Source organism: Mustela lutreola, chromosome 10 (assembly GCF_030435805.1).
Source record: "Mustela lutreola isolate mMusLut2 chromosome 10, mMusLut2.pri, whole genome shotgun sequence".
In the NCBI taxonomy this organism is placed as follows: Eukaryota; Metazoa; Chordata; class Mammalia; order Carnivora; family Mustelidae; genus Mustela; species Mustela lutreola.
In genome coordinates this window covers 78,254,945-78,282,442 of record NC_081299.1, presented here as the reverse complement: position 1 = coordinate 78,282,442, position 27,498 = coordinate 78,254,945, and the positions used below count along the sequence as shown (strand labels likewise).

Genomic DNA, 27,498 nt, shown 5'->3' with positions numbered 1-27,498 from the left:
CTATATTAAGTTAATGTTTCTTAAAGCTTGACTATTCACAAGGAAAGACATAATTTCAAATTTTCATTATAATTATCAGAATACCAAAGGCTACTGGATGTTTCGCTGTTCTGATGTTCACCTGTTCATCTCTCTTGAAAGGAAAAAAAAGAACATTCACAATGCTTCTAAGAATCTGATTAGGGTTATAAAATTAAAATAAAATATTATAACAGAGGTAGAGGCGTAGTACATAAAGGGCTTATTCTACAATTAAATTCACATACTTACCACTTATAAAAAAAACGGACTTTTTAACAAGACATTCAGTTAAGATCCCTCCCAAATCTGGCCTTAGCCTCGCCCCAGACTTATCTCTTCTCATTCCAGTTACAGCAGAATATTGGAATTGCCTGTCTCCAGGTCTCTGATACATTTTTAAAGTTGTTAGGAATATCCTAATGTACCTATTTTATTTGGAAATTATCCTTCATCTCAAATTACTGCTCTCATCCCTCTAATCACTTAAACCTCTGTGATTCCAGTACATACCTGAATTCTATCTTATCCTTATCCATTCATTTATTTACCTATCTGATAATATACAGTGAGTTGCCTAATATGTGCCAGGCACTGCTCTAAGGCTGGGGCTACCAGTGTAAACTAGACTGACATGGAACTTTTCTTCTTTTCAAATTTTTATTTAAATTCTATTTATTTATTTATTTTTAAGATTTTATTTATTCATTTGTCAGAGAAAGAGCACAAGTAGGGGAATGGCACACAGAGGTAGAGGAAGAAGCAGGCTTCCTGCTGAGTAAGAAGCCTGATGTAGGACTCTGGGATCACAGCCTGAGCCAAAGGCAGCCACTTAACTGACTGAGCCACCCAGGTGTCCATAAATTCTGTTTCAGGAGTAGAATTCAGTGATTTATCACTTACGTACAACACCCAGAGCTCTTCATATCAAGTGCCCTCCTTAATATCCATCACCCACCTAGTCCGCCCCCAACCCTCGTCCCTCCATCAACCTTCCATTTGTTCTCGGTCTTAATCTTAAGAAGTCTCTTATGGTTTACCTCTTTTTTTTTCTCCCATGTGTTCTTGTTTTGTTTCTTAAATTCCACATGAGGGAAATCATAGGGTATTTGTCCTTCTCTAACTTATTTTCCTTAGTACAATACCCTTCAACTCAATCTGTGTCATTGTAAATGGCAAGCTTCCATTCTTTTTGATGGCTAATATTCCACTGTGTATATGTACACCACATCTTCTTTATCTGTTCCTCAGTGGATGGGCATTTGGGTTGTTTCCATAATTTGGCTATTGTTGACAAAGCTGCCATAAACATCAGGGTGCATGTGCCCCTTTGAATCAGTATTTTTTATTTTTTGGGGTAAATAGCTAGTAGTGCAATTGTTGGTACATAAAGTAGTTCCTGTTTACATTTTTGAGGAAGCTCCATACTATTTTCCAGAGTGGCTACACTGTTCTGCATTCCCACCAATAGTATGAGAGAGTTCCCCTTTCTCCAAATCCTAACACTGTTGTTTCCTGTGTGGTTAATTTTAGTGATTCTGACAGATGTGAGGTGGTATCTCATCCTGGTTTTAATTTGTATTTCCCTGATGATGAGTGATGTTGAGCATCTTTTCACATGTCTGTTAGCCATCTGTATGTTTTCTTTGGAAAAATATCTGTTCATATCTTTTGCCTATTTCTTTTCTAGATTGTTTATTTTTTGGGTGTTGAGTTTGATAAGTTATCTACAGATTTGGGGTACTAGCCCTTTATCTGTTAAGATATTTGCAAATATCTTCTCCCATTCTGTAGGTCACCTTTTATTTTGTTGACCGTTTCCTTTGCTGTGCAGAAGCATTTTATCTTAATGAAGTCCCCATAGTTCATTTTTGCTTTTGTTTTCCTTGCCTCCAGAGAGGTGTCTAGTAAGAAGTTGCTATGGCTGAGGTCAAACAGGTTGCTGCCTGTGTTGTCCTTTAGGATTTTGATGGTTTCCTGTCTCACATTTAAGTCTTTCATCCATTTTGAATTTATTTTTGTGAATGGTCTAAGAAAATGGTCCAGTTTCATTCTTCTGCATCCAGTTTTCCCAACACTATCTGTTGAAGACATTTTCTTTTTTCCATTGAATATTCTTGCCTGCTTTGCTGAATAATAGTTGACCATATAGCTGTGGGTTGATTTCTGGGTTCTCTATTGTGTTCCATTGATCTATTTATCTGTTTTTGTGCCAGTACCATATGTCTTGATTCTTATAGCTTTGTAATATAGCTTGATCTGGAATTGTGGTGCTTCCAGTTTTGCTTTTCTTTTTCAAAATTACTTTGGCTATTTAGGATCTTTTGTGGTTCCATACAAATTTTGGGATTGTTCTAGCTCTGTGAAAAATACTGGTGACATTTTTATAGGGTTTGCATTAAATGTGTAGATTGTTTGAGTAATAGAGACATTTTTTCCCAATTGTTCTTCCAATCCATGAGCATGGAATGTTTTTCCCTTTCTTGATGTCCTTTAATTTCTTTCATAAGTATTCTAGAGTTTATAGAGTACAAGGTCTTTTAACCTCTTCAGTTAGGTTTATTCCTAGGTATCTTACTGTTTTTGGTGCAATTGCAAATGGGACCAAGTCCCTGATTTCTTTTTCTGCTGCTTCATTATTGGTGTACAGATGCAACAGATTTCTGCACATTGATTTTATATCCTGTGATTTTGCTGAATTCATGTATTATTTCTAGCATTTTTTTTGTGGAATCTTTGGGGTTTTCTACATAGAGTATCGCATTGTCTACAAATAGCCAAAGTCTGACTTCTTCCTTGCTGATTTGGATGCCTTTTATTTCTTTTTGTTTTCTGATCACTGAGGCTAAGACTTCCAGTACTATGGTGAGAGTGGAATCCTTGTCTTATTCCTGACCATAGACCATATTTTTCCCCATTGAGAATAATAATAATTGTGGGTCTTTCATAATATGGCCTTTATGATGTTGAAGTATATTCTAGTTATCCCTCCTTTGCAGAGTGTTTTTATCAAGAGTGGATGCTATGTTTTGACATGGAACTTAATGTTAGTACTCATCAGAGACTAACTTGTATTTTACTTAGTTAAATACCATTTCTTCCATCAGTTTGTGAAATGATGAAGTCAAGGTCCATACTTCTTAAAAAAAAAAAAAATTTACCCACAGTGAGTACCTAGCATATTATTTTTAGAATGGCAGCAACTAGTTTTAAGATTTGCTATGTCATTTACTGACACTGTGAACTTGAATAAAGCACTTAGTTCTCTGATTCTCTTTTCTCATATGCGAAATAGAGATAAGAATACCTGTCTTATATAAAATTTTAAAAATTCAAATTATTTTTTCAACTGTAAAGATCTAAAAAACCTACTAAACAATAACAACAATAATAACAGTAATAGTAGTAAATGATGTTTGTACCTCTAGTAAATTGAATTATAGCTGGGCCATTTGTTTGCCTTCGTGAACAGAGAGTAACTATTCACTGATCAAAGAAACTAATACAAAATATTAAGCAACAAAATGACACAATTCTTCATTAGCAGAAATATAGATTTAGATTTATTTTTTGCAGTGGTATCTCACCAGCTGATGGCCTACACTTATTTTCCTGGTTATGTTTAGATGCATCTTCCATGTCACCTGGTCTGATATATCATTCAGGGTTCAATCAAAGAAAGAGAACCACTAGGAGGTAATTACATATACATGGGAACTTGTTACAGGGATTCTACCATAGGCAATCATGGGAGCTGGTTAAACAGTCTTTGCATGTGATGATGTAGTTTGAAGATCACAGGGAAGGTGGCTTAGAAGGAAGGACAAATATAAAGTATAGGACAGCAAGAACAAGCTGACTCCAAGAGCGCAAACTACAACCCAGTAGGATGAACTCATTTCAGTTCTCACTGCCTCCAACGTGGATAAAATGGGTGTCCTCCAGGAGGAGATGCTGGTGCCCTTCATCATGGAGCTAACCATATCCTTTGCATAGGGGTAAGAGCAGCCAAAAAAAGACACAGGGCAAGTGGAGCAGTTGCAGCTTGTCTGCTATTTCATGCCAACTAGGTGAGCCAGTAAACAAGCAACATATATGAAATAAAGTGCTTGCCCCAACAGTCCCAGTGTTAAAAAAAAAAAAAAAAAAGGCTGCTCCTTCACTTTTATCCTCTAAATCTCACGACAAATTGTCTCGTGTGGCCACTTCAACTGGAAACATTCAAAGAGGGAAATTCTGGGAAGCACAGCTTATCCTAGCCAACCTGACAATGTTACAAAACCATTATAGACTGTCCTTTGTCAGCTTGGCACCCATATACTTACTTCTCTTTAAACAATACTTAATTCCCAAATGGAGATAATAACAAAGTTACGTTTTTGCCTAACATGGTATAACTCTCCTGTATACAACAAACATGCTAACCCTTTCCCAATAAGAGGATACAAAGTCCCTTTTTTGTCTTTGGATGATCTTGTTTTCCATATTGATTCATACTCCCCCCTTTGGTATCCTGTAACTTCAATACAGAGATATAAAATTCACTATTATTAACATGGCTTAGATGGTAGAGATATGAGACAGTGGAAAAAGTATATACAAAGAGTGGTTAATATAAATAAATATTCACATCAAAAAGGGAAATGGGTATTTATAGTATCACTACTATAGCACTCATTTCTGTAACTGGTAACTTGGTCATAACTGGTATTTATCAAGCCAGCTATTTGAGCATGATAGTAAACATGGAAAGACTGGTGAAATCATGAGCATGGGCTCACTGACAGACTTGATTTCCTGTGAAATGAGTTCATTAGTCACAAGCGATGCTGTGTGAAATACCATGATTGTGAAAAAGGCATTCCATAAGTCCACGGATAGTGATTTCAGCTGAAACACTGGTGGGCAAGGAAGGCAAATCTATATGCAGAGCAAATGTCTACTTCATTGAGAACACAGCACTGCCTTTCCCATGATGACATGGTCCAATGTAATTAACTGGCCACTAAGTTAAGAGCTGGTCCTCTTGGGAAATGTTGCCATAGAAAAGTTTCAGCATTTTATTCAAATCCACTTTAGTGAATGGAAATCCATGTTGTTGATACCAATGCATAACCTCCATCTGTGGCACCACTCTTTTGTTCATGAACCAAAATATACTTTCTAGTGGTTCTGCATCTCTGAACCCGAACTAATGAATCTGTTACAGGGGAACAGAATCTCAAGGACAGGTTCTCAACTGGTTCTGGGTTATCTGGAATTGGTTCTCTCATCCTGCTTTTATAATATAATGCCACATTTATATTTAAAACATTCCCAGAACCTATACAAAATCAAATAAATTTTTTGATGACAAACACAAACAAGGATATTCAGGTTATACTCACTAAAGACTGAATCAACATAGTAAGACAACTTTTCTGAATCTCAGGAGGTACATTTGCAAAACTTCTCTCAGACCAAAACCTTGCAAAATGCTTTACAATCCACCTGTTAAAAAAAAAAAAATCAAAGAATCCCAAGTTAGAGAAATGAGAATATTTCTAATTATAATACTCAAATAATACTTTTATTTTCAATGATGCAAGTTGTACATATATATGTGATGAGTAATCTCTATAGTTAATTTTGTGAGTTCTCTGATGGACTTAATTATCTCCCTTTTCTGTAAACACATATTTTAAATCCACTCTAAGTGATGTGCATGGATTTTAATATAATCATGGTTTGAATGAAGCAAAATTGATCCCAAGCATCTTGAGTAATATCTAAGTCAATACTTCTCACAATTGTTACAACTAGTTAAGCCTTAAGCTACATACAATGTGCCCAAGAAAATAGGCCAGTTCCAAAATTTCCCAGAAAATTAGAAGAATGGAAGAACAAAATCCCTACATTAATAATATCAACACTACCTCAAATCACTTACTTCATGCAGTCAGCAAAAAGACTGTCCACTCCAACTGTATGAGCAATAATCAGGCACTCTAATACAGACGCCAACCTTCTGGGAACAGGCTAAAATTGATAGAAAACACCAAAGGTATTCTTTTTCAATTTACAGAGGCTAAAAGCATTTGGTTCATAAAGATGATCTGATTTATACACCTAAACTTCAGAATAAATATGTGTAATTCAAAAGTCTGTTCTATTATATTTGAGTATCACTAACAACCTTTAGTCTTATAGAATAGCATTTGAGCTCTCTCAGCTGTCAGAATGCACACATTTAATTCTAATTTAATTTAGCTTCATTTAACTTTTACTTAAATTCAATTTAATTAACATATACTGTGTTATTAGTTTCAGAGGTAGAATTTAGTGATTCATTAGTTGCATATAATACACAGTGCTTATCAAATCACATGCCCTCCTTAAAGCCTACCACTCAGTTACCCCATCCCCCCACCAACCTCTCCTCCAGCAACCCTCAGTTTCTTTCCTGGAGTTTAGAGTCTCTTATGGTTTGTCTCCCTCTCTGTTTTTGTCTTATTTTTCCTTCCCTTCCCCTGTATTCATCTATTTTGTTTCTTAAATTCCACGTGAGTGAAATCGTATGGTATTTGTCTTTCTCTGCCTTATTTTGCTTACATTTAGCTTAATTTTTTAAAATAAAATGATGTAATAATTTCTAGAACATCACATTGCAATGCAACCATATGGTCTAATCTGCTTCCTAAAGTATAAATATACTTTAGTACGTGTGCAATGGGAGGTCCTACACTGACCTCAGACAAAACGAGAGAATTAGATCATAATTATGTAACATAGTTTTAAAAGCTCATATACATAAATAAGGAATTAAAAGAAATAAAATATAGATATAAATAGTGACAAGTCACTGCTCTTGGTGTTAAGCCTCTGTGCTACATATTGCCCGTATCATTTATTTTCAGGCTTTGGATTATTTCCTAAGACATCTATTGCTGATTAGGGTGAATAGAGTTCAACTTCTCTTTTTACACATTCATTTGTTGTAATGTGAGGCTTAAACACTTAATAAAGATCACTGATCAATTTATGTATATGGTCTCTAAATGTGTCCCTCTGAAGATCTGCTCTCAGAGAACAGCAATAGCTTCTTTAGAATCGCATTCAGCATTTCTAATAAGGTCAGTGATTTACAACTTTCAAAATTATGAATTGCTATTAATTTGAGTTTCTAATATGCTTCTCCTAAAATATCATATTGGTGTTTAGTAAACTGAATGTAAATATTTTGTCTTGCATATTAACAACTTGGTTAGTCCCTCTGAGATAACTGGAGGTACTCTGGATTATTCTAAAATTAGAAATGGCTGTCAGTATACAGATTATACAGTGATAATTCTATCAAGTTAAATACTTTGGTTTTCTGAACGACTTCAGATAATAGTATCAAACTCAGGGAAGAAATTACTGGTATAAATATAAAAACACCCAGTCTAAATAAACTGTAAAAGTAAAACAAGAGTTAAAAGTCCAGCAATCTAGGGCGCCTGGGTGGCTCAGTGGGTTAGGACGCTGCCTTCAGCTCAGGTCATGATCTCAGAGTCCTGGGATCGAGCCCCGCATCGGGCTCTCTACTCAGTGGGGAGCCTGCTTCCTCCTCTCTCTCTCTCTGCTTGTGATCTCTCTCTCTGTCAAATAAATAAATAAATAAAATCTTTAAAAAAAAAAAAAAGCCCAGCAATCTAATTTTATTTAGATTATCTTTGATAATGTGCTGTCCATTAACTGATGTATAACTTAAGAAAAATTCCCATTAAAAATATTAAGATACAAAGTAACTTGGGGTGTGTAGATGGCTCAGTCCCTTAAGTGTCTGCCTTCAGCTTAGGTCATTATCCCAGGGTCCTAGAATCCAGCCTGGTGTCAGCCTCCCTGCTCCACAGAGACCCTGCTTCTCCCTCTGCCTCTGCCCCTCCCTACTGCTTGTGCTCTCTCCCTCTCTCTCAAATAAATAAATAAAATTTAAAAAAAAAAAGTAACTTGCTGCTTAAAGCAGAGACTAGCAAACTATACTTGTGGGCCAATCAAGCCCACCACTGTTTTCGTGAATAAAATTTTATTTGAACATTGCTATGATGTTCATTTACATATTGTGTATAGTTGTTTTTGCTCCACAACAGCAGAGCTGAGTAGCTGTGATAGGGAACATATGGCCCACAGAGCCTACAATATTTGCTATCTGGCCTTTTACAGAAAAAGTTCACAGACCATTGGCTTAAGAGGTTAACTTCAGCTCTCTGAGAATTTTACTTATATAAAAATGCTAATTCCCAAGTATTCTGTAACAGGATGATTGGCCTTTAGTTATTTTCAAAATCTGCTTGCAGAATTTGGGAAGACATATGTTTATTTTTTTTAAATTTTTTTTTTAAAGATTTTATTTATTTATTTGAGAAAGAGACAGTGAGAGAGAACATGAGAGTCAAGAAGGTCAGAGGGATAAGCAGACTCCCCAGGGAGCTGGGAGCCCGATGCGGGACTCGATCCCAAGACTCTGGGACCGTGACCTGAGCCAAAGGCAGTTGCTTAACCAACTGAGCCACCCAGGCGCCCCAAAACATATGTTTAAATTACTACCTAAAATGTGTTTTTAAAGAGGAGGCAAGGAGCACCTGGTTGGCTCAGTCAGTTAAATGTCTGACTCTTGGTTTTGGCTCAAGTTATGATCTTATGGATCATGGGATTGAGCCCCAACTGAGGCTCTACACTCTGCGAGAAGTCTGATGAAGAGTCTCTCCCTCTGCGCCTCCCCCCCACTTACTTGCACACCGGTGTGCTCTCTCTTGCTATTCGTAAAGTAAATAAATAAATCTTTAAAAAAAAAAAAAAAGAGGTGGCAAAAATTATATAATATAAAGCTAACTGTAGTTCTATAAATTAAGTCCAAAAATTTTAATTGTGTAAAAGGTAAAATTGTGAAGTTAATGAAATAACTAAAGCTTGTTACTAGTTCCAGGGCCAGTTACCCATTACTTTATACCCAAATTTGTATTACCGCAGAGTGTGTTATAATAGGCTTACTATATTTAAGTCACCGCCAAGAAACTACATAATTGAGTTCTAGAAGTTAAAAAATTGTATTTGTATATTCATAAACATATATTGTAAACAATATATAAAGCAAAAAGTTTAAAGATCAAGTGATAAAATAAAAAATTACTGTCTCAAATGTCTGTTACCACAATATAGATGATATTAAAAGAAGCAAAATAAAGTGAAATAAGTTTTCAACAAAGTAGACTGACAATCTTTTTAAAATTTCACTTTCTTTGGGCACCTGGGTGGCTTAGTGGATTAAAGCCCCTGCCTTTGGCTCAGGTCATGATCTCAGGGTTCTGGGATTGAGCCCCACCTCAGGCTCTCTGCTCAGCAGGGAGCCTGCTTCCCTTCCTCTCTCTCTGCCTGCCTCTCTGCCTACTTGTGATCTCTGTCTGTCAAATAAATAAATAAAATCTTTTAAAAAAAATTAAAAAAATAAAATTTCACTTTCTTGTTTTAATCTCAACAAATATGCCTTTTGTGTTTTAAAAACTAAGTGAATTACTGTTATTTGTTAAGAGTTCACCCTGCCCTGGTGGTCTCCTGCAGACACATCCTCTTCAACTAGGCCTTCCTCCAAGTCTCCTCTTATAGCAGACCTGTACAAACTTGCTACTATACCACCCCTGCCCCTGATTTCTCCTGTGGCCCTATCCCCTTCAATACACCCTTGAATGGAGCCCATCCAAAGTGATCCAGTAAGCCTGGCAGTCTGCAAGGGGCAGACTTGCCCCTGAAAGGGGCAGTTCTCCAAAGTGATTCCACTTTGGGGAGAAGGAAAAATAACTACACACAACAGTCCAAATGTGGCTCTAGCAGTGGACTGGGTACAGACACCACGTCTGATTGCAGGACCTGCCCAAAAGCGAAAGCTTCTCAGGGCACAGGGAAAGTACCCTGCAGTTTGGTGCTACTGCATCTCTGACATGTATGTGGTCTGACTTAACTCAAGCCCAAGGCAGCCCCAAAGAGGCCCATTAAAAACACAGGGACCACCCCCTGCCCACAACAGGCAGAGAGCCATTTCAGACAACTGGACTGAAGGCAACAGTGGCTCAGCCACATCAGCCGGGCACATGCAACACACATAGGAGACACCCCTGAAGCACCAGGTTCTAGTGAACAAGGAACACTTCACTGTCAGACACCAGACCTCTTTTTCATAACCCTACTATTTTCAAGGGCAGGAGATAAAGCTGACTTAGACATAAAAATATATTCAGAGAATTAGACAAAATGAGGACACAGAGGAATATGTCCCAAATGAAAGAACAAAACAAAATCACAGCAAGTGAGCTAAACAAAATGGAGATAAGTAATATGCCTGAAAGAGAATTTAAAGTAATGGCCATAAAGACACTTGCTGGACTTGAAAAAGAATGGAGGACTTCACTGAGACCCTCGACAAAGAGAAAAAACAAAACAAAACAAAACAAAAAATCAGACATGAAGAACTAAACAACTGAAACTAAAAATACAGTAGATGGAATAAATACTAGAGGAAGCAGAAGAACCAATCAATGACCTGGAAGACAGAATAATGGAACGTCTATAATAACCTATACATACTCATAAACATATTAAAAACTAGAGGCAATGGTCCAAAGGATATCCCTAGAAGAGATTATTTTTAAAATGTTATATGTAACTGGTTTATTGAGGAATCTCAGCTCAGAGATATTAAGATAAAACTTTTTTCCTAAGTAGTGCTGGCAACTATGCTATGTCAAATTCCCTTTTTTTCCCATCCCTTAATGATATTATGGACAAATTCTAGTATTTTCTGGTTATTTTTGGTACTGGAATTCAGCACAATACTGTTTAAACACCTATCTTATATTTTACCTTACATCTTTCTCTCCCCCATCACTTACTACATTCACAGGTGGGGAGATCTGGAATAGGGAATAGAGAGAATGGTCTGTTCTCCTTCTCCTCCATTTTATGGGTCTAACTCTTATTGAAGAGGGCTATGTATGACCATATAACTAACCAGACACAACACTGCAGTAGGCTGATGTCACTGAGTTTGCTCTAATTAAGATATTGATGGACTTTGCTGATGACTCTTTTAGGAGTCGACTTCACTCTAGCTTCTCAGTGGATAAAGATTCTTCTAGTGGTTCATGATGCACAGTGCTTCCCTAGGTGGGACACAGCATCATTTGACCCTATACCAGCATCCTCTAATCTTCACAGAACCACTAAGGTCCTCTTCCTTCCCTATCTACCATGTTAACTGGGATGTAGAGCAGATGCCCCATACTCTCTTCTATATATGGTAATAGGAATTGTCCCTAATAACCAAGCTAGTACTGACTTCTCCCTTTAGAAATCCCCACATTTGAGTATACTCTCACTGGTTTCTCAGCCATATTCCAGACTCCAAGAAATCTCTTACCATTTTATTCTTTTTCTTTACTAAACTTTTTTTTTTAAAGATTTTATTTGTTCATTTGATAGAGAGAGAGAAAGATAGAAGGAAGCAGAGAGAGAGGGAGAAGCAGACTCCCCGCTGAGCAGAGAGCCTGACGTGGGGCTTGGTCTTAGGACCCTGGGATCACGACCTGAGCTGAAGGCAGATGAGCCACACAGGTGCCCCATTTTCTTTTATTCTTAAATGGAAACTCCAGAGTGGGTTGATTTTATACATGTGGTATATGTCCATCTGAGGGTAATACCTATCTCCTCACTGCAGATACCCTCTATCTTTAATCTTTATTCAGGATATGTTTGTATCTCCCTCCTAACTTTAATTTGGCTGGGAAGATGGGGGAAGCAGATGAATGAGAAGGAAAATCTTTCATCAAATCCTTAATCCTTCACCTTCTACAAAGCTGAGGACACCACAGACCACTCTTCTTCTTCTAGTTCCCTTACTTGTAACAACTGGAGTGAATGACTGATTAAAGGTAGCTGAGGAGTTTATAACTGTTTCTCTGTAAACTCTGAGTGAGTGGTAGTGGAGGTGGTGCTATATGCAACTATTCATGGAGTGGTTCCTCAGTTACAACTTATACAGAGGTAGGCAAAGTCCTACCTAACACAAAAATCTAAATTTAAATATCATTCAAATTATTAAAATTACCTAATTACAATTCATACAATGCATACTGTGGTCTCAAGTACCCGGTAAGAAGGAAATGTTGAGGGGCACCTGGGTGGCTCAGTCATTAAGCATCTTCTTTCAGCTCAGGTCATGAAACCAGAGTCCTGGGATTGAGCCCTGCATCGGGCTCTCTGCTCTGCGGGAACCCTACTTCTCCTCTCCTACTTCTCTTGCTTGTGTTCCCTCTCTTACTGTGTCTCTCTCTTTCATACAAATAAATAAAATCTTAAAAAATTAAAAAAGAAAAAGAAGGAAATGTTAATGTAAAACAATTCTTTTAAGATTTGTTTTTCTGGGGGCGCCTGGGTGGCTCAGTGGGTTAAACTTCTGCTTTCAGCTCAGGTCATGATCTCAGGGTCCTGGGATCGAGCCCTGCATCGGACTCTCTGCTCAGCAGGGAGCTGCTTCCCCCTCTCTCTCTGCCTGCCTCTCTGCCTACTTAGGATCTCTGCCAAATAAATAAATAAATAATCTTAAAAAAAAAAAGGTTTTTTCTGTTGATTATAAAAGTAATATATGGGGGTGCCTGGGTGACTCCAGTCAGTTAAGCGTCTGCCTTCAGCTCAGGACATGATCCCAGGGTCCTAGGATCAAGGCCACATCAGGCTCCTTGCCCAGTAGGGAACTTACTTCTCCCTCTCCGTCTGTCCCTCCCCCACTGCTCATGCTCTGTCTCTCTCTCTCTTCCATTCTCAAATAAATAAAATATTTTAAAAAGTAATACATGACCATTGTAGAAAATTTAGAAAATGTAAAAGAGCATAAATTAGAAAATAAAAAATAACCTATCAGTCACAGAGTAAATTAAAACAATGGAGAATCTAAGAATAATGTACAAAATGACATCTGTACAAATGCATAGTATGAGATCCTTCTTTAGACAATAAATTTATGTTTGCATAAACTAAAGTTAAAGTTAGTGTTCATATTCTACCTGGGGAGACTGAGAGAATTATATTCCACCCCAAGTACATGCTATAAAGAGAAGTCAGAGGAAGGAACAGTGTACTTTCAGGGGAAAGGATCAGTGAAACACTTCTGATAAATGTGTTTGATAAATGGAGAAGGTAACTTTGGTCCTTGACTGTCTTCTCTTAATTCCAAACCCTGATTGAGTGCCAAGTGTATATTCTACCTTTAAATTATAAAGGATGCTTGTATGTCATCTTGGTAAACGCATGTGAATTTTATTTTAGCTAAATAATCTGAATTAATTTCTGGTTTTTGGCAAACATACTATACAAGCTGTTTCTCAACAAGAGTTCCCATAAATTAAACTGACTTAATATTTTAAGACTGAAAGCACTATTCACTACCAGAGTTAAAAATCCAGTAGGTAATAATGGGTGACTTTAAGCATTGGGTAAAAGATTTCTGAGACTCAATAATTACCTTCTGAAAGAAATTACAGTAATCTCTTCTTAAAATATAGATTGCTACTTCTTTTAGTCCTTCTAGTCCATACATATCAGCCATATTGAGTATCTGACTAAAATAAAAATAGATACATGTTAATTCTCCAATTTAAAAACCAAGAAATAACACACAATAATTTCCTGATAATATATAGTCTGTTTAGAAAAAATAATAATCTGAATTATTTTAACTCTAACTCCCTCTGCTATATAATAAATATCCTTTATGGGTAATAAAAAGGACACAGGTCAAAATTGAAAGCACTGTCACATGACTTGGTTAGTGGAGAATAACAAGAAGTAAATTTGGAGATGTTTCAATCAAAATCCCCTCATATTTTCAATGCCACATATATCAAAGTTCAGGAAGCTGCTTCGAAGGCTGTAAAAGTTACAAAACTCTAAAGTTACAACAAATTTGTATAATAAAACCTTACTTGGGAGAAGGGTAATTAATTGATGCTTATTATAATGAAAATCCCTATCAATGACTCTGAGATTAGAAACAGTATCCAATGACTCATAGTTTCCACTGCTTCTTTCATTTGGCAAGTTTATTTCCCAGTACCACACTTCCTTTAGGTATTTAGGAAACCGACAAGCCTTGAGAGCATTATAAAATTTCATATAGGTTTCCAGGGGGGAAAACTTCAGTACTTAATCCCTGTGACTCATGACACTTTCCCTCCAAAATTATATTTATTCAGTTTGTAATTAAAGGAACCAATGAAAATTTAAATTAAAGGAGCAGCTTTCATTTGTTTGATATTCGTACAGCAATAAAAGAAGAGGACATCAAAAAAATTAGAAGAGCAAGGTATATTTCACTTTCCAGAATGATTTTAGCAATTTAGATGGCATATCACTGAAGAGCTCCACAACCATTGTTGTCCTTCAGGATACCTATATTCTTGAAGTAATTTTAAGATTTTTCTTTTTCCTTTTCTTTTGCTGCTTAACAGAGTAATCCTAAAATCTAAAAATAAAGTGGTAAGATAAATGTTCAAAATTTGATAAAGATTCGATTTTACTTTATAAAAACCTATTTCTATTTTCCAAAACAAATACAAGCATTTTTGAACAAAATAAGAGTCAAATACTTTTCTTAGTCTTCTAACTATGAATTGCTAGATCATCTTTTTCTTCTAAATAAGGTGATCTACTGTTTTTAGATATTCCCAACACACAAGATACGGCAAAATAATAAATGTGAAGCTTTTACTTCACTGATACTTTACAACATAGCTCAACAAAGCAGAAACCACAAAGTATTAAAACTTTTATATTTAAAATCACTAAAAAATAATACATACCCAACATTAGCTTTGTTTGGAAAGTCCAAAGTTCCTCCATATATAAAATGCATCATAACAGTCATTTCTACATGGTTTATACTAAAAAATAAAAGAAAACTTAATTCAAATCCAGAAATAATTAAAGTTTAACTGATATCAATGATATATTCTATTTTCTCATAAAATTTTAGTCAAGATAAAGTTTTAATCTCACTTTTACCTGAAGAATATATTCTTCAAATAATATCCATGCAGTTATTCCATTAATCTAAAATGAAGTATAAAAGCAGCTATAGATTTTTATATGTTACACAATGTTATTAATATGTTATTAAATCACTGGTACCTGTTGAGCATCTTCTGTAATGAACTTTTATTTATTATTTATTTATTTATTTGACAGAGAAAGCGAGAGAACACAAGCAGGGAGAACAGCAGAGGGAGAGGGAGAGCAGGCTCCCTACTGAGCAGGGAGCCCAGAAAGGGTCTCAATCCCAAGACTCGTGATCCGAGCTGAAGGCAGACACTTAACCAACTGAGCCACCCAGGTGTCCCTGTAACAAACTTTTAGAGTTAGAAGGGATCTGAGAAGTCACAATACAATCTCTCACTCATTAGAAAATCCTCTCCTCAGCATCACTGGCAAATGGCCTCTGGTCTTCTTAAAGCCCCAGATAAACAACTCTATCCACTAGAAAGATTCTTGTTATGCTGTACAGATTTCTGAATTTGTAATACCTATCCAGCTGCTCTAGTTTGACCAAAATCCCTGTTACATAGGTGAAAAGTAAAGACATGACAAGAAGTAGCCTGGAGTGATAATTTTTATGTCCTACTAACTACTGGATCTCAAACTGAATTCATGGCCTCCTTCCTCTTTCCCACCTCCCCCAGTACCCCAGATTCAGTCTCCTTTCTGCTATTCCCATTTTTTTCATAGTACTGTTATAGGGCTTCTTGCATCTTGTCTCACCCTCTGCCTCTGTGCCAAGGGGACTGAATTATCTGGTTCATGGGCAACAATCACTGGTCATTGGTCAGGAGGAGCTCAAGATGAGAGGTAACTGGATTTCCTTTTTCCTTCTTCTCTGCTGAACAAGTATGAAGAAGTGATTGGGAAGAAGTGCATCTACAACAAATGTCAGACTTACTTTCAGGTGGGTTGTCATAGAAGGGACATAGTAAGCAAGTAAATTTTGGTTCTTGCATTAACACACATTTTACTGCTTTAACAGTTTTTATCAGTAATAAAGGAAATTTAGGGCACCTGACTGGCTCAGTTAAGTATTGACCCTTGATTTTGGCTTTAGGTCATGATCTCAGAGTCATGAGATGGAGCCCTCATAGGACTCTCTGCTCAGTGGGAAGTCGGCTTGAGATTCTTTCCCGCTCTTTCTCCCTCTGCCCCGCCCCTGATTGCACACACATTTTCTCTAAATTAAATAAATAAAATCTTTTAAAAATAATAACAGAAATGCTTTCTTACTTCATCTGCTAGCTCTCGCATATTATTTTGAACAGGAATAAAGCATATTATTCACCCACCTCAACTCTAATACCATCTAGATTATAAACTATAAACCTAGAGTCTGAGATTCTTCTTAATTCCTTCCTTCATTATATCCCACCACTTATACCTTCAAAAATTCTTCAAATCAGCCTCTTCTATTTCTCTTCGAACTACTCTGGGTTAGCCTCTTATTTTCTCTCATCTGTACTATGATTATATGTTCTCTCTCATGGGGGTTTCCTACCTGAAATAATCCTTTCATATCCCATTTCCCATACTAGTATTAGACTGAAAACCCTTCCACAATTCTCCACAGCCCATAGGAAAAAAGTCCAAATTCCTTAGCTTGGTATATAGTGTTCTTTTTATCATCTGACCTCTAGTTCTCCCTCTCTAGCAACTGTTCCAAGATAAATGAACATATTTATCATTTCCTATACCTGAACTACTTATAATTCCTTATACATCTATGCCTTAGTACAACTGTTCACTGTTTAAAATGCTCTCCCTCTCTACTTATTTCATCTTTTAGATACTAGACATGTGGCTTTTTATCTCTGAATGTTTCTTCAATGTCCCCAAAGCAAAAAAAAAATCGCTGAATGGTAAACAGTAATAACTAACATTCATTGAGCACTTATGAGCCAGTTACTGAGCTAGTAAGTATTTTGAATGCCATTTGCTCATTTTATCAACATAATAACTAACAACATATATTATTATTTATTATAATGAAAAACTGAAATTAAGTAACTTGCCCATAGCCAAAAGGCTAGTGATACACTATAAGTCCAGGCTGACTGACTCTAAAGTGTAGGCTCTAAAGCAGTACACTACACTATACATTTCCATTATCATTTATCAAACTGACTTGTAATATTTTTGTTTACACGTTTGTTTCTCCTTCTAGACTAAGTTCTGTTAGGGTAGGCTGTATCTTAGATTCATCCTTGCATTTCTAGTAGCAGCTGAATGTCAGCATTCATTCAATACCCCCCAGAATGAGAAGAATTTTCTTCACTCACACAATATAGGAGCTATGCAGTGGAATCAGTGGGAACCGTGCTGATAAGATTCCTACAGGATTTTTGTGTGTGTGTGTGGTTTTTTTTTTTAAGGTTTTTATTTATTTATTTGACAGACAGAGATCATAAGTAGGCAGAGAGGCAGGCAGAGAGAGAGAGGAAGGGAAGCAGGCTCCTTGGTGAGGAGAAAGCCCGATGCGGGACTCAATCCCAGGACCCTGGGATCATGACCTGAGCCGAAGGCAGAGGCTTTAACTCACTGAGCCACCCAGGCGCCCTCCTACAGTTTTTAAAGAATTTTATCTAATATCTGCTAAAGGAAAGAAAGAAGGCAGGCAAGAAGAAAAAAAATAAAGTTCCACAGGGAAGGACTCAGAAAAGTGTCTGATTCTATTGTCTTTATATAACATATGCTCAGTAAATGTTTGAAGAATGTTTAATGAATGGCTTATTAAGGCACTTAGGGCATCTTCCTAACCCTTCAGAGGAACATTGCATTGAAAATACACAAGTATTTTTCAATTAATTTTATGCAAATTTACTGTCTTCTACAATGGCTAAGTACTGGTTTCTGCTGTTTAAGAAACTCCACATCTTTAATACTTAGGAAAAAAGTTAAATCTCTACATATTCTCATTTTTATATTATGGATATGAGAAAATTTGGTCTCAGAATAATTATGCCACATTAACTGTAGTCTGTTAATCCAGAACACTAGCATAATTACTAGAATTTATACTATTCCATGCACCTCTCCTCAAAATTTCAAGGGCCATTCTTTTTTTTTTTTTTTATTTAAGATTTTATTTATTTATTTGACAGAGAGAAATCACAAGTAGATGGAGAGGCAGGCATAGAGAGAGGGAAGCAGGCTCCCTGCTGAGCAGAGAGCCCGATGCGGGACTCGATCCCAGGACCCTGAGATCATGACCTGAGCCGAAGGCAGCGGCTTAAACCACTGAGCCACCCAGGCGCCCTCAAGGGCCATTCTTATTGTTAGTGAGAACTGATCATTTATGTTTAAATAACAGTTTCTTTCAAGACTTGACATATTTAAGTAAAAGATAACACTGACTAAATAAAAACAAAAGTAGTTTTGTTAAAATAAATTGCAAACCCCCTCATATTTGAGCTTATATATCAATATATATGATAGTTATAAAAATGACAAGAAACCATTTTCCTGCAGCTTTACAGATGTTTTACTAAGCTGCATTCTCATTACATTGTTTTAAGTCATTTGCATTTTTACTAAAAGTATTTATAATGACATAATCAACTGGCCTAGAAAAACAACAAATCACTTCAAAAGCCTACAGTTTAAATGGAAAGACTGAAAGCACTATCAAAATTTAAATGTTTACTGTTTAAAATGCTGTCCTTCTCAGAATAAAAGCTTTTAGGATATAAAAACATTGCATAGACTCAAGGAGAAAAATCTATTAGAGCTCTAAGACCAGAGAATAAACATGTACCTCATCTGCTAAAATCTCTGTGCTTCATTAGTGCTTCCTAAAGTTTAAGGATTCTTTGTGTGTGGGCTAAAGTAATATAAGGACTCACTCATAAGTAACTTCATTCACATTCAAAATTTATTGAATGACAGGCTCTATTCTAGACCTTAAGGCTATAAGCAGCTTACATTTTAGAGGGAGGACATGGAGAGTAAATACATAAACAAAGATATAAAGAAGACAATTTTAATAGTGAAAAGTGCCATGAAAATAACACAATAAGATAACATAAAAGGGGGTAACTGGAGATTTGGGCTATAGTTAACTTTTGGTGGGACAGTATGGAAAAAAACCGAGGAGCCAGATCATATAGGATCTTACAGGCTGTGCTAAAGATTTGGGTTTGATTTTAACTGTGATGAGGAGGCACTGAACAATTTTGGTCAGAAGAGAAATCCATCTAGTTTATATTTTAGAAGATCATCCTGAAAATTCAGTGCAATCCCAGGAATCTCCAAGGGAGTTGAGAAAATCTAAATTTTTGCTCCAAAGCCCCAAGCCACCACTGAAAGACTTCTATTTACATAAGATGTAAACACGTGGAGTTAGTTATATTGGCTGTGGTTCAATTTCCAGTGCAGGATGTGGAAAATTTCCCCCTCTTCCACCAAAACTGGAGGATTTCCTTTTACCTCCCAAAACCATGGCATAGGTAGAACTAGGATTAGGGACTCTGCTATTCCTATCTCAATTTATTGAAGGCCGTCCCTCTTGAAAAATATCATGTGCATTATGTCTATGAGTTACCAATTCATTAAAAACACTATGATTCTTTTCTGTAAGGAAAGATAGGAATTCATTCTAATCTACTGCAAAAAACATCCTGCATACATTGCAATATAACAATGGCACAGTTCCAAAAAGGGCTGCTGATCAAGCAAAGCAGGCACTGCTGTCCTGGTATTGATAATGGCCCTTACTTGAACCCTTTTCTCGCCAGAAAATGAGAATAATCTAATCTAGGGAAGAAGAAAAGACAAGTATTAGTAAACATTATATACTACATACCAAGTACTATCTTGTTTAATCCTTTCAATAACCTTAGGAAACTCAGGTAAGGCAAGCAATGTCCCTAAACTAATGTAACAAGTTAGGACTGATGTTGGACTGTCTATAATGACACCAAAGTCCATGATCTTTCTACTATACTACATTACCCATGGAAACATCCACTCAAGTTTACAGTATAAGCTAATGTGAAGTAAGAACTATTTTGTAGGTTACTTTAGTATAATATAAAAATTCCTGGGGCGCCTGCGAAAGCTGCTGCTTTCGGCTCAGGTCATGATCTCAGGGTCCTGAGATCAAGTACCGCATCGAGATCTCTCCTCAGCAGGAAGCCTGCTCCCCCCTCTCTCTCTCTGCCTACCCTGCTTCCCTCTCTCTCTCTCTCTGCCTACTTGTGATTTCTCTGTCAAATAAATAAATAAAATCTTTTAAAAATATATATAAAAAGTCCAAAAAGTTGTGATTTTTTTTTCAAGCTTTATTTATTTATTTTGGACAGAGACAGAGACTGTGTGTGTGTGTGCGCGCAGGAGTTGGAGGGAGGGGCAGAAAGAGAGGAAGAGAAAGAATCCTTCAAGCAGACTCCCCTCTGAGTACGAAGCCTGATGAGGGGCTCGATCTCATACCCACTGAGATTATGACTTGACCGAAACCAAGAGCCAACTGCTCAACTAAAACAAGTTTAGCTACTTACATTTGGCTTTCCCTTGAGCAAGCTACTAAAGTTGGTCAGTGGTAGTCAAGCCAGATTATAAGAGGAGATATTTATCCATCATATCCATCATTATCAAGGATGGAAAATTACATGTAAGGTAATGGAGACCACTAGTTGATGGTATTACTTCGTTCTTGTCTATGGACCTCGTAAGTAGGCTTCACCTTCAAAAGGCTGTTGGGTTTTGACTGTTTAATCTGATCTCTCATGAGGGCTGATTAGGGACTGCTTTTATTCCTCAGCTTAACTCCAAGGTCATCTTAAACAATATAAAACAGATAAAAGTGGAGCAGCTAAGGTTGAAGGAGTGCCCCTTCACATACACATTTCCCCTGAGATCCCAATCCCATGCCACATGTTCCCTAACATACCTGCCAAGAACTTTAGGGTCCTATAGGATAAGGTTTGAAAATCACTGATATAAACAGTGGAGCAGAAGAGTAGTCTGCACTAACTCAAGAGTTCCCATGCCAGTGGGAAAGTTCTAAATTCTCCAGTGACTGTGGTGGAATGGACACTGAATTAAGTATCAAAAACCATGTGATTTATATTCAGCATGAGCACTTATTTAGGAGGCGACTCCAGGAAGATATTTAATTTAACTGATCTTGTTTTTATTCATCTGCAATATATGAATACACCTGCTTTCTCAAAGACTGATTCTAAAAATTAAAGGGCATAGTAAATGTAGAAGAAGCCCAGAAAATACATGGTGTTACTATAAGGTATTATTACTGCTGAGGACAGAATCTATTTGGAGAAAGGAAGAAAGAGTTACATAATAGGCATCAGATAGTAGAAGATGTCACTAAACCTATAAGGGACTAAGATTTCTTCCAGAAAAAAAATTAGACATGTGCTTTCTCTAAATTACTTTCCCTTGCTGTAGAATTAAGATCCTATAATCATATCCTTCTTTTGACTTTCATCTCACTACACAGAATCATGTGATTTTTTTAACAAATGTCAAAAGTTGCATTTTTGAGTCAAATTAGTTATCTCTTTATTTAAATTCCTATTCAATTTAGTTCTAATGAGAGTGGATCGACAGTTCTTTAAAATAATGTCTAAAAACTGTGAAACACAGTCCCTGGACAAGTTTCCAAAATTATACCAGTGTAGACTCTGGCCTCTACTAGTACTATTCTTTCTATATTCAGTGGATATTTTAAATTCATCATAAAAAAAGAGATCTTAACAGTAGGATATATACATTTCAGATTGTTTTTCAATAGTGATGATAAAATTTCACTGCTCCATCTATACATTCCTTTTGCCCACAGGATAATAAACTCTTTAGGTTGGCATATAAAATATTCCATAATCAGAAACCACCTGGTTGCCAAAGGCAGGGGGTAGGAGGGTGGGCAAAAGGTAAAGGTGTTCAAGAGGTATAAATTTCTAGTTATGACAAATAAATCCTAGGGATATAATTTATAGCATGGTAACTATAGTTAACAATACTATGTTATGTATATGAAAGTTGCTAAGAGAGTACATTTTAAAAATTCTCATATGAAAAATATGTGTTGTAATATATACATAAATCAAATCATTATGTTGTATACCTGAAACGAATACATGTTAAATATCAATTACTTCTCAATTAAAATTTGTTTAAGTAAATTTTAAAAAAAGAGCAGCCCATGGAAAAATAGGGAAACAGGGTTACTTAGAGTAAATATTATTTTTTTTTAACATCACCAAAGCAATTCATGTAATGTTTTAATGCTGTAGTAGCGAGGGAAAGAAAAACAAAAGAAAAACAAATCTGTCATATGTGGCTGGAGGACAAATTAGTTAGAGAGGAAGTTCCTTTTAGTAGCAATATCAAGTAAAAAGTTGGTGATTATATGCAATTTTACGTCATCCATTATTGTCTCTTTATTTCACTAGTCTTTTTTTTTCTTTAAAAAACACACTGTAATAAGGGCATCCACATAATTCCATGGATACATAATTGAAATCACTAATGGTGGCAGCTGGTGAAATTACATCCAAAAGACAGGTTGCAAAATACATTTAGATATGCATATTGAAACTATAGTAGTATAATTAAAACACAATCTTCAAAGGGCCCTAGTATGAAGAAAATGGGGTTGGGTCCTTTTGCATGTGTTTGATTTCTACTAAATGAATAAAATATGAAAAAAGGACAAAATAAAAACATATTATATATTCTTATAAATAATATTTCAAGACTCCATCTTTTATAAAATGATAAGCATTTGGATATATGTTCTGCAACCAAGAATCCAGATCATAGGCCAGGGTGACAAATAAATGGTAAGACTTTATCAATACTTTCCATGCATCCATTGTCATGGAATTGCCACTATCACTATTCTACACCCAAACCTCTGGCTAAGATGCGGAGCTGAGAGTTTCCCTCAGAACTCCCAGGCAATTTTCCTACTGAGAAAGCCCTCCCCCATACTACAAAATCTCACAGAGATCATCTGTGACCAAAAAAGGTTCCTTCTTACCATTTAAGGTACTAGTTTATCTTTCATAACTATCTTGGCAGTTTATATAAACCCCACCATTGTGCAGGTTCACCATTGCCTCATGGTAGGTCAATGAAATCCACACCTATCCAAGTTATTCTTTAAAAAAGAAAAAAGAAAATAAAAGAAAAGTAAAGAAACTACCTTTTGTAGACTGAATATTTACAGCCCCACCCATTCAAATTTATATACTGAGGCCTAATTCTCCAACGTGGCTATATTTAGAAATGCAGCTTATAAGGAATTAAGGTTGACTGAGGTAATAGGGTGGGGCCCTCCCTAATGTACTAAAATTAGTGTTCTTGGGGCACTTATGTGGCTGTCCGTGAAGTGTTTGCCTTTGGCTCAGATAATGATCCCAAGATCCTAAGATGGAGCCCTACATCAGGCTTCCTGTTCAGCAGAGAGCCTGCTTTTCCCTCTCCCTCTGCCTGCTGCCCCACCTGCTTGTGCAGTCAAATAAATAAATAAATAAATAAAGTATTAAAAAAAATTAGGGACACCTGGGTGGCTCAGTTGTTAAGCATCTGCCTTCAGCTCAGGTCATGATCCCAGGATCCTGGGATGGAGCCCCACATCAGGCTCCCTGCTCAGCAGGAAGCCTCCTTCTCCCTCTCCCATTCCTACTCCTTGTGTTCCCTCTCTTGCTGTGTCTCTCTCTGTCAAATAAATAAATAAAATCTTTTTAAAACATTAAAAATAAAATAAAATCAGGGTCCTTATATAAGATACACCAGAGAGCTCTCTCTTTCTCCCTCTCGCTTCTTTTCATCTCCTCATGCACCCATGCACTAAGGAAAGGCCAGTCATTAAGCTCATACAAAGAACCAGCGGTCTGCAACCCTAGTAAGAGCTCTCACAAGACACAAACCTTGCTGGCACTCTGATCTTGCCAAATTGTGAGAAAATAAATTTTTGTTATTTAAGCCACCTAGTAGTAGTATTTTGTTATAAGAGCCTGAGAAGACTGACACATTATCTCTATTGCTAAATGTTTCATACTAACTCTCATTTTCAGAAGATGTACTTTGATTAATTTTACAACATGAGAAACATTTCATTGAACACATGGGGAAATCAGATTCATAAAAAGTGCTTTGTATGAAGTATTATTTGTAGGCAAGCTGCCTTGTAAGAATTATGCTTACCCTTGAAGAGTTATGTACTCTTGGGAGCTTTCAGCCCAACAGCCACTCAGCATTGCAGCAAAATAACTAGATCTGGCACTTAAAATGGCTCTAAAAGGAAGGGGAGGGGAAAAAACACAGGTAAACATTTATGTACTATGCAAAATATAATTTTTATGAAACTCTACATCTTTTCAAAAAACTTATTTTTTATTAACATATAATGTATTATTTGTTTCAGGGATACAGGTCTGTGACTCATCAGTCTTACACAATTCACAACACTCACTATAGCACACACCCTCCCCAATGTCCATAACCCAGTCACCCTATCTCCCCCCACCCCCGAGCAACCCTCAGTTTATTTTCTGAGATTAAGAGTCTCCTACAGTTTGTCTCCCTCCCTGGTCCCATCTTGTTTCATTTTTTCCCTCCCTACCCACCATGGCCCCTCACCCTATCTCTCAAATGCCTCATATCAGAGAGATCACATGATAATTATCCTCCTCTGATTGACTTATTTCGCTTAGCACAATATCCTCTAGTTCCATCCACGTCATTGCAAATGGCAAGATTTCGGCTTTTTGATGGCTGCTGAGTATTCCATTGTATATATATCCCGCCTCTTCTTTATCCATTCATCAGTTGATGGACATCTAGGTTCTTTCCATAGTTTGGCTATTGTGGACATTGCTGCTATAAACATTTGTGTGCACGTACCCTTTTGGATCACTCCATTTGTATCTTTAGGGTAAATACTGAGTAGTGCAATTGCTGGGCCATAGCGCAGCTCAATTTTCAACTTCTTGAGGAACCTCCATGCTGTTTTCCAGAGTGGCTGCACCAGCTTACATTCCCACCAACAGTGTAGGAGGGCTCCTCTGAAACTCTAAATCTTAACTCTTTAAACATAATAATCTATTTGTCTTGTTTGTATTTACTGTTAGGATTATAATAATAAAAAATATAAACTGATATTTATACCTAAATTTTGTTTTGTTTTGTTTTTTAGAGAGAGAGCACATGCATGAGTGGGGTGGAGAGGTGGAGGGAAAGGAGAAGGAGTTGGAAGACAGAGAATTTTAAGAGGTTCCACACCCAGCAGGGAACCTGACATGGGGCTTTATCTCACAAGCCTGAGATCATGACCTGAGCTGAAATCAAGAGTTGGACACAATCAATTAAGCCACCCAGGCACCCTCATATACCTAAATATTTTGGTTATTTAATTAGAACATTAATTCCAATGTCCTTTTTATCTTTTTTATTTTTTCCTCTTAAAGCTCTTTACCTTTAATAATGATTGAAACTGTATTCATGAGCAAGAGTAATAAATTATTTGCAAATGGAGAAATAAAGAACAAAAGATGTTATTTAACATTTTAAGGGAGTATTAATAAGAAAGGCACTAGAACCATAAAGGTCCTGAGTTCAAGTTCAGAATTTACCCAATTGTGCTAAAGAAAAGCAGTATCTTAGATGAGAGAAATAATAAAAAAGATACTTTCTTTTGAATTTCATTCTACCTTCTCACATAAAATGTCCATTCATTCTTTAATTCAACAAGTATGTATAATAGTGCTAGGCACTATTATAAGTGCTAGGAATATAGCACTAAAGGAGATACACAGAACAATGTTATATTCTAGTGGAGAATGGTATGGAAGAATGGAGAGCTAGAAGGAGAAGAAAAATATGCTTCTGGCAATGGTTTACTAGGTTGTCTCAGATCAATACTCCTGAAAACAGCTGGGGAAAAATGGGAAATACATATAAATATATATATACATAATATATATAGAAATTTTTTTAAGAAAGCAAGAATGATTTGAAAGCATCAGAAAGATACCATCATGGTAGATTTTGAGACAAATTATAAGAGAGAAAACAAAAGAGCAGATCCAAGGTTTTTTTTTTTTGAAAATTATTTATTTATTAGAGAGAGAGAGAGATCACAAGGAGGCAGAGAGGCAGGCAGAGAGGGGGGGAAGCAGGCTCCCTGCTGAGCAGAGAGCCCAATGTGGAGTTTGATCCCAGGACCCTGAGATCATGACCTGAGCCGAAGGCAGACACTCAACCGACTGAGCCACCCAGGCGCCCCCCAAGTATTTTTTTTTAAGATTTTATTTATTTGAGAGAGGGAGGCACGGTGAGAAAGGGAACACAAACAGGGGGAGTGGGAAAGGGAGAAGCAGGCTTCCTGTTGAGCAGGGAGCCCTATGTGGGGCTTGATCCCAGGACCTAAGCCGAAAGTATACGCTTACCAACTGAGCCACCGAAGTGTCCCTGACCCAAGTATTTTAGGTAACTTTTTCCACTGAGGCAACTGCCAATATCTCTTATGAACACAGATGCAAAAATCCTTAACAAAATATTAGTAAACCAGATCCAACAATCACTCACTACGGATCAAGTGGGAGATGCAAATGCAAGGGTGATTCAGTAACTGCAAATCAATCAAAGCAATACATCACATCAACACAAGTGGGATAAAATCCATATAATCATTTCAATAGATGCTAAAAAAGCATTTGACAAAGTACACCATCCATTCATGATAAAAATCCTCAAGAGAGTAGGTTTAGAGGGAACATACCTCAACGTAAGGGCCACACATAAAAAACACACAGCCATCTTCATACTCAATGGTGAGAGAGCTTTCCCCTAAGGTCAGGAACATGACAAGGATGTCCACTCTCACCACTTTTATTAAACATAGTACTGAAAGTCCTAGTGACAGCAATTGGACAAGAAAAAGAAATAAAAGGCATCCATATTAATGAGGAATAAGTAAAACTGTCACTATTTGCAGTTGACATACTATATATAGCAAACCCTAAAGACTCCACCAAATTTCCATTAGAACTGATAAATGAATTCAGTAAGGTCACAGGACATATAATCATTATATAGAAATCCACTGCATTTCTATACACTACTAATGAAGTATCAGAAAGAGAAACAAGAAAAAAAATCCCATTTATAATTGTAGTAAAAACAGTAAAAGATACCTAGGAATAAACCTAACCAAAGAGGTGAAAGAACTGTACTCTGAAAACTATAAAACACTGAAAACAGAAACTGAAGACAACACCAAAAAATGGAAAGATTCTCCATGCTCATGGATAGGATGGACAAATATTGTTAAAATGTCTAGGGGTGCCTGGGTGGCTCAGTTGTTAGGCATCTGTCTTCGGCTCAGGTCATAATCCTGAGGCATGGGAT

At 36.6% G+C, this 27,498-nt stretch overlaps 1 protein-coding gene across 4 annotated transcripts in view; it reads right to left on the bottom strand.

Annotated features, from left to right (window-relative positions):
* BTBD8 (BTB domain containing 8) overlaps positions 1-27,498 on the bottom strand; it is a 107,505-nt gene that overhangs the window by 24,930 nt on the left and 55,077 nt on the right. For 3 of the 4 annotated variants that reach the window (XM_059136322.1, XM_059136323.1, XM_059136324.1), the window contains 5 exons: positions 24,295-24,384; positions 14,886-14,966; positions 13,550-13,646; positions 5,948-6,036; positions 5,406-5,508 (listed from right to left, as the gene is read on the bottom strand). In XM_059136322.1, the coding sequence (XP_058992305.1) occupies positions 5,406-5,508; positions 5,948-6,036; positions 13,550-13,646; positions 14,886-14,966; positions 24,295-24,384 (460 nt within the window). Of the gene's footprint in view, positions 1-5,405; positions 5,509-5,947; positions 6,037-13,549; positions 13,647-14,885; positions 14,967-24,294; positions 24,385-27,498 lie in introns of those variants that run through there. The other variant, XM_059136325.1, reaches the window with a different exon arrangement.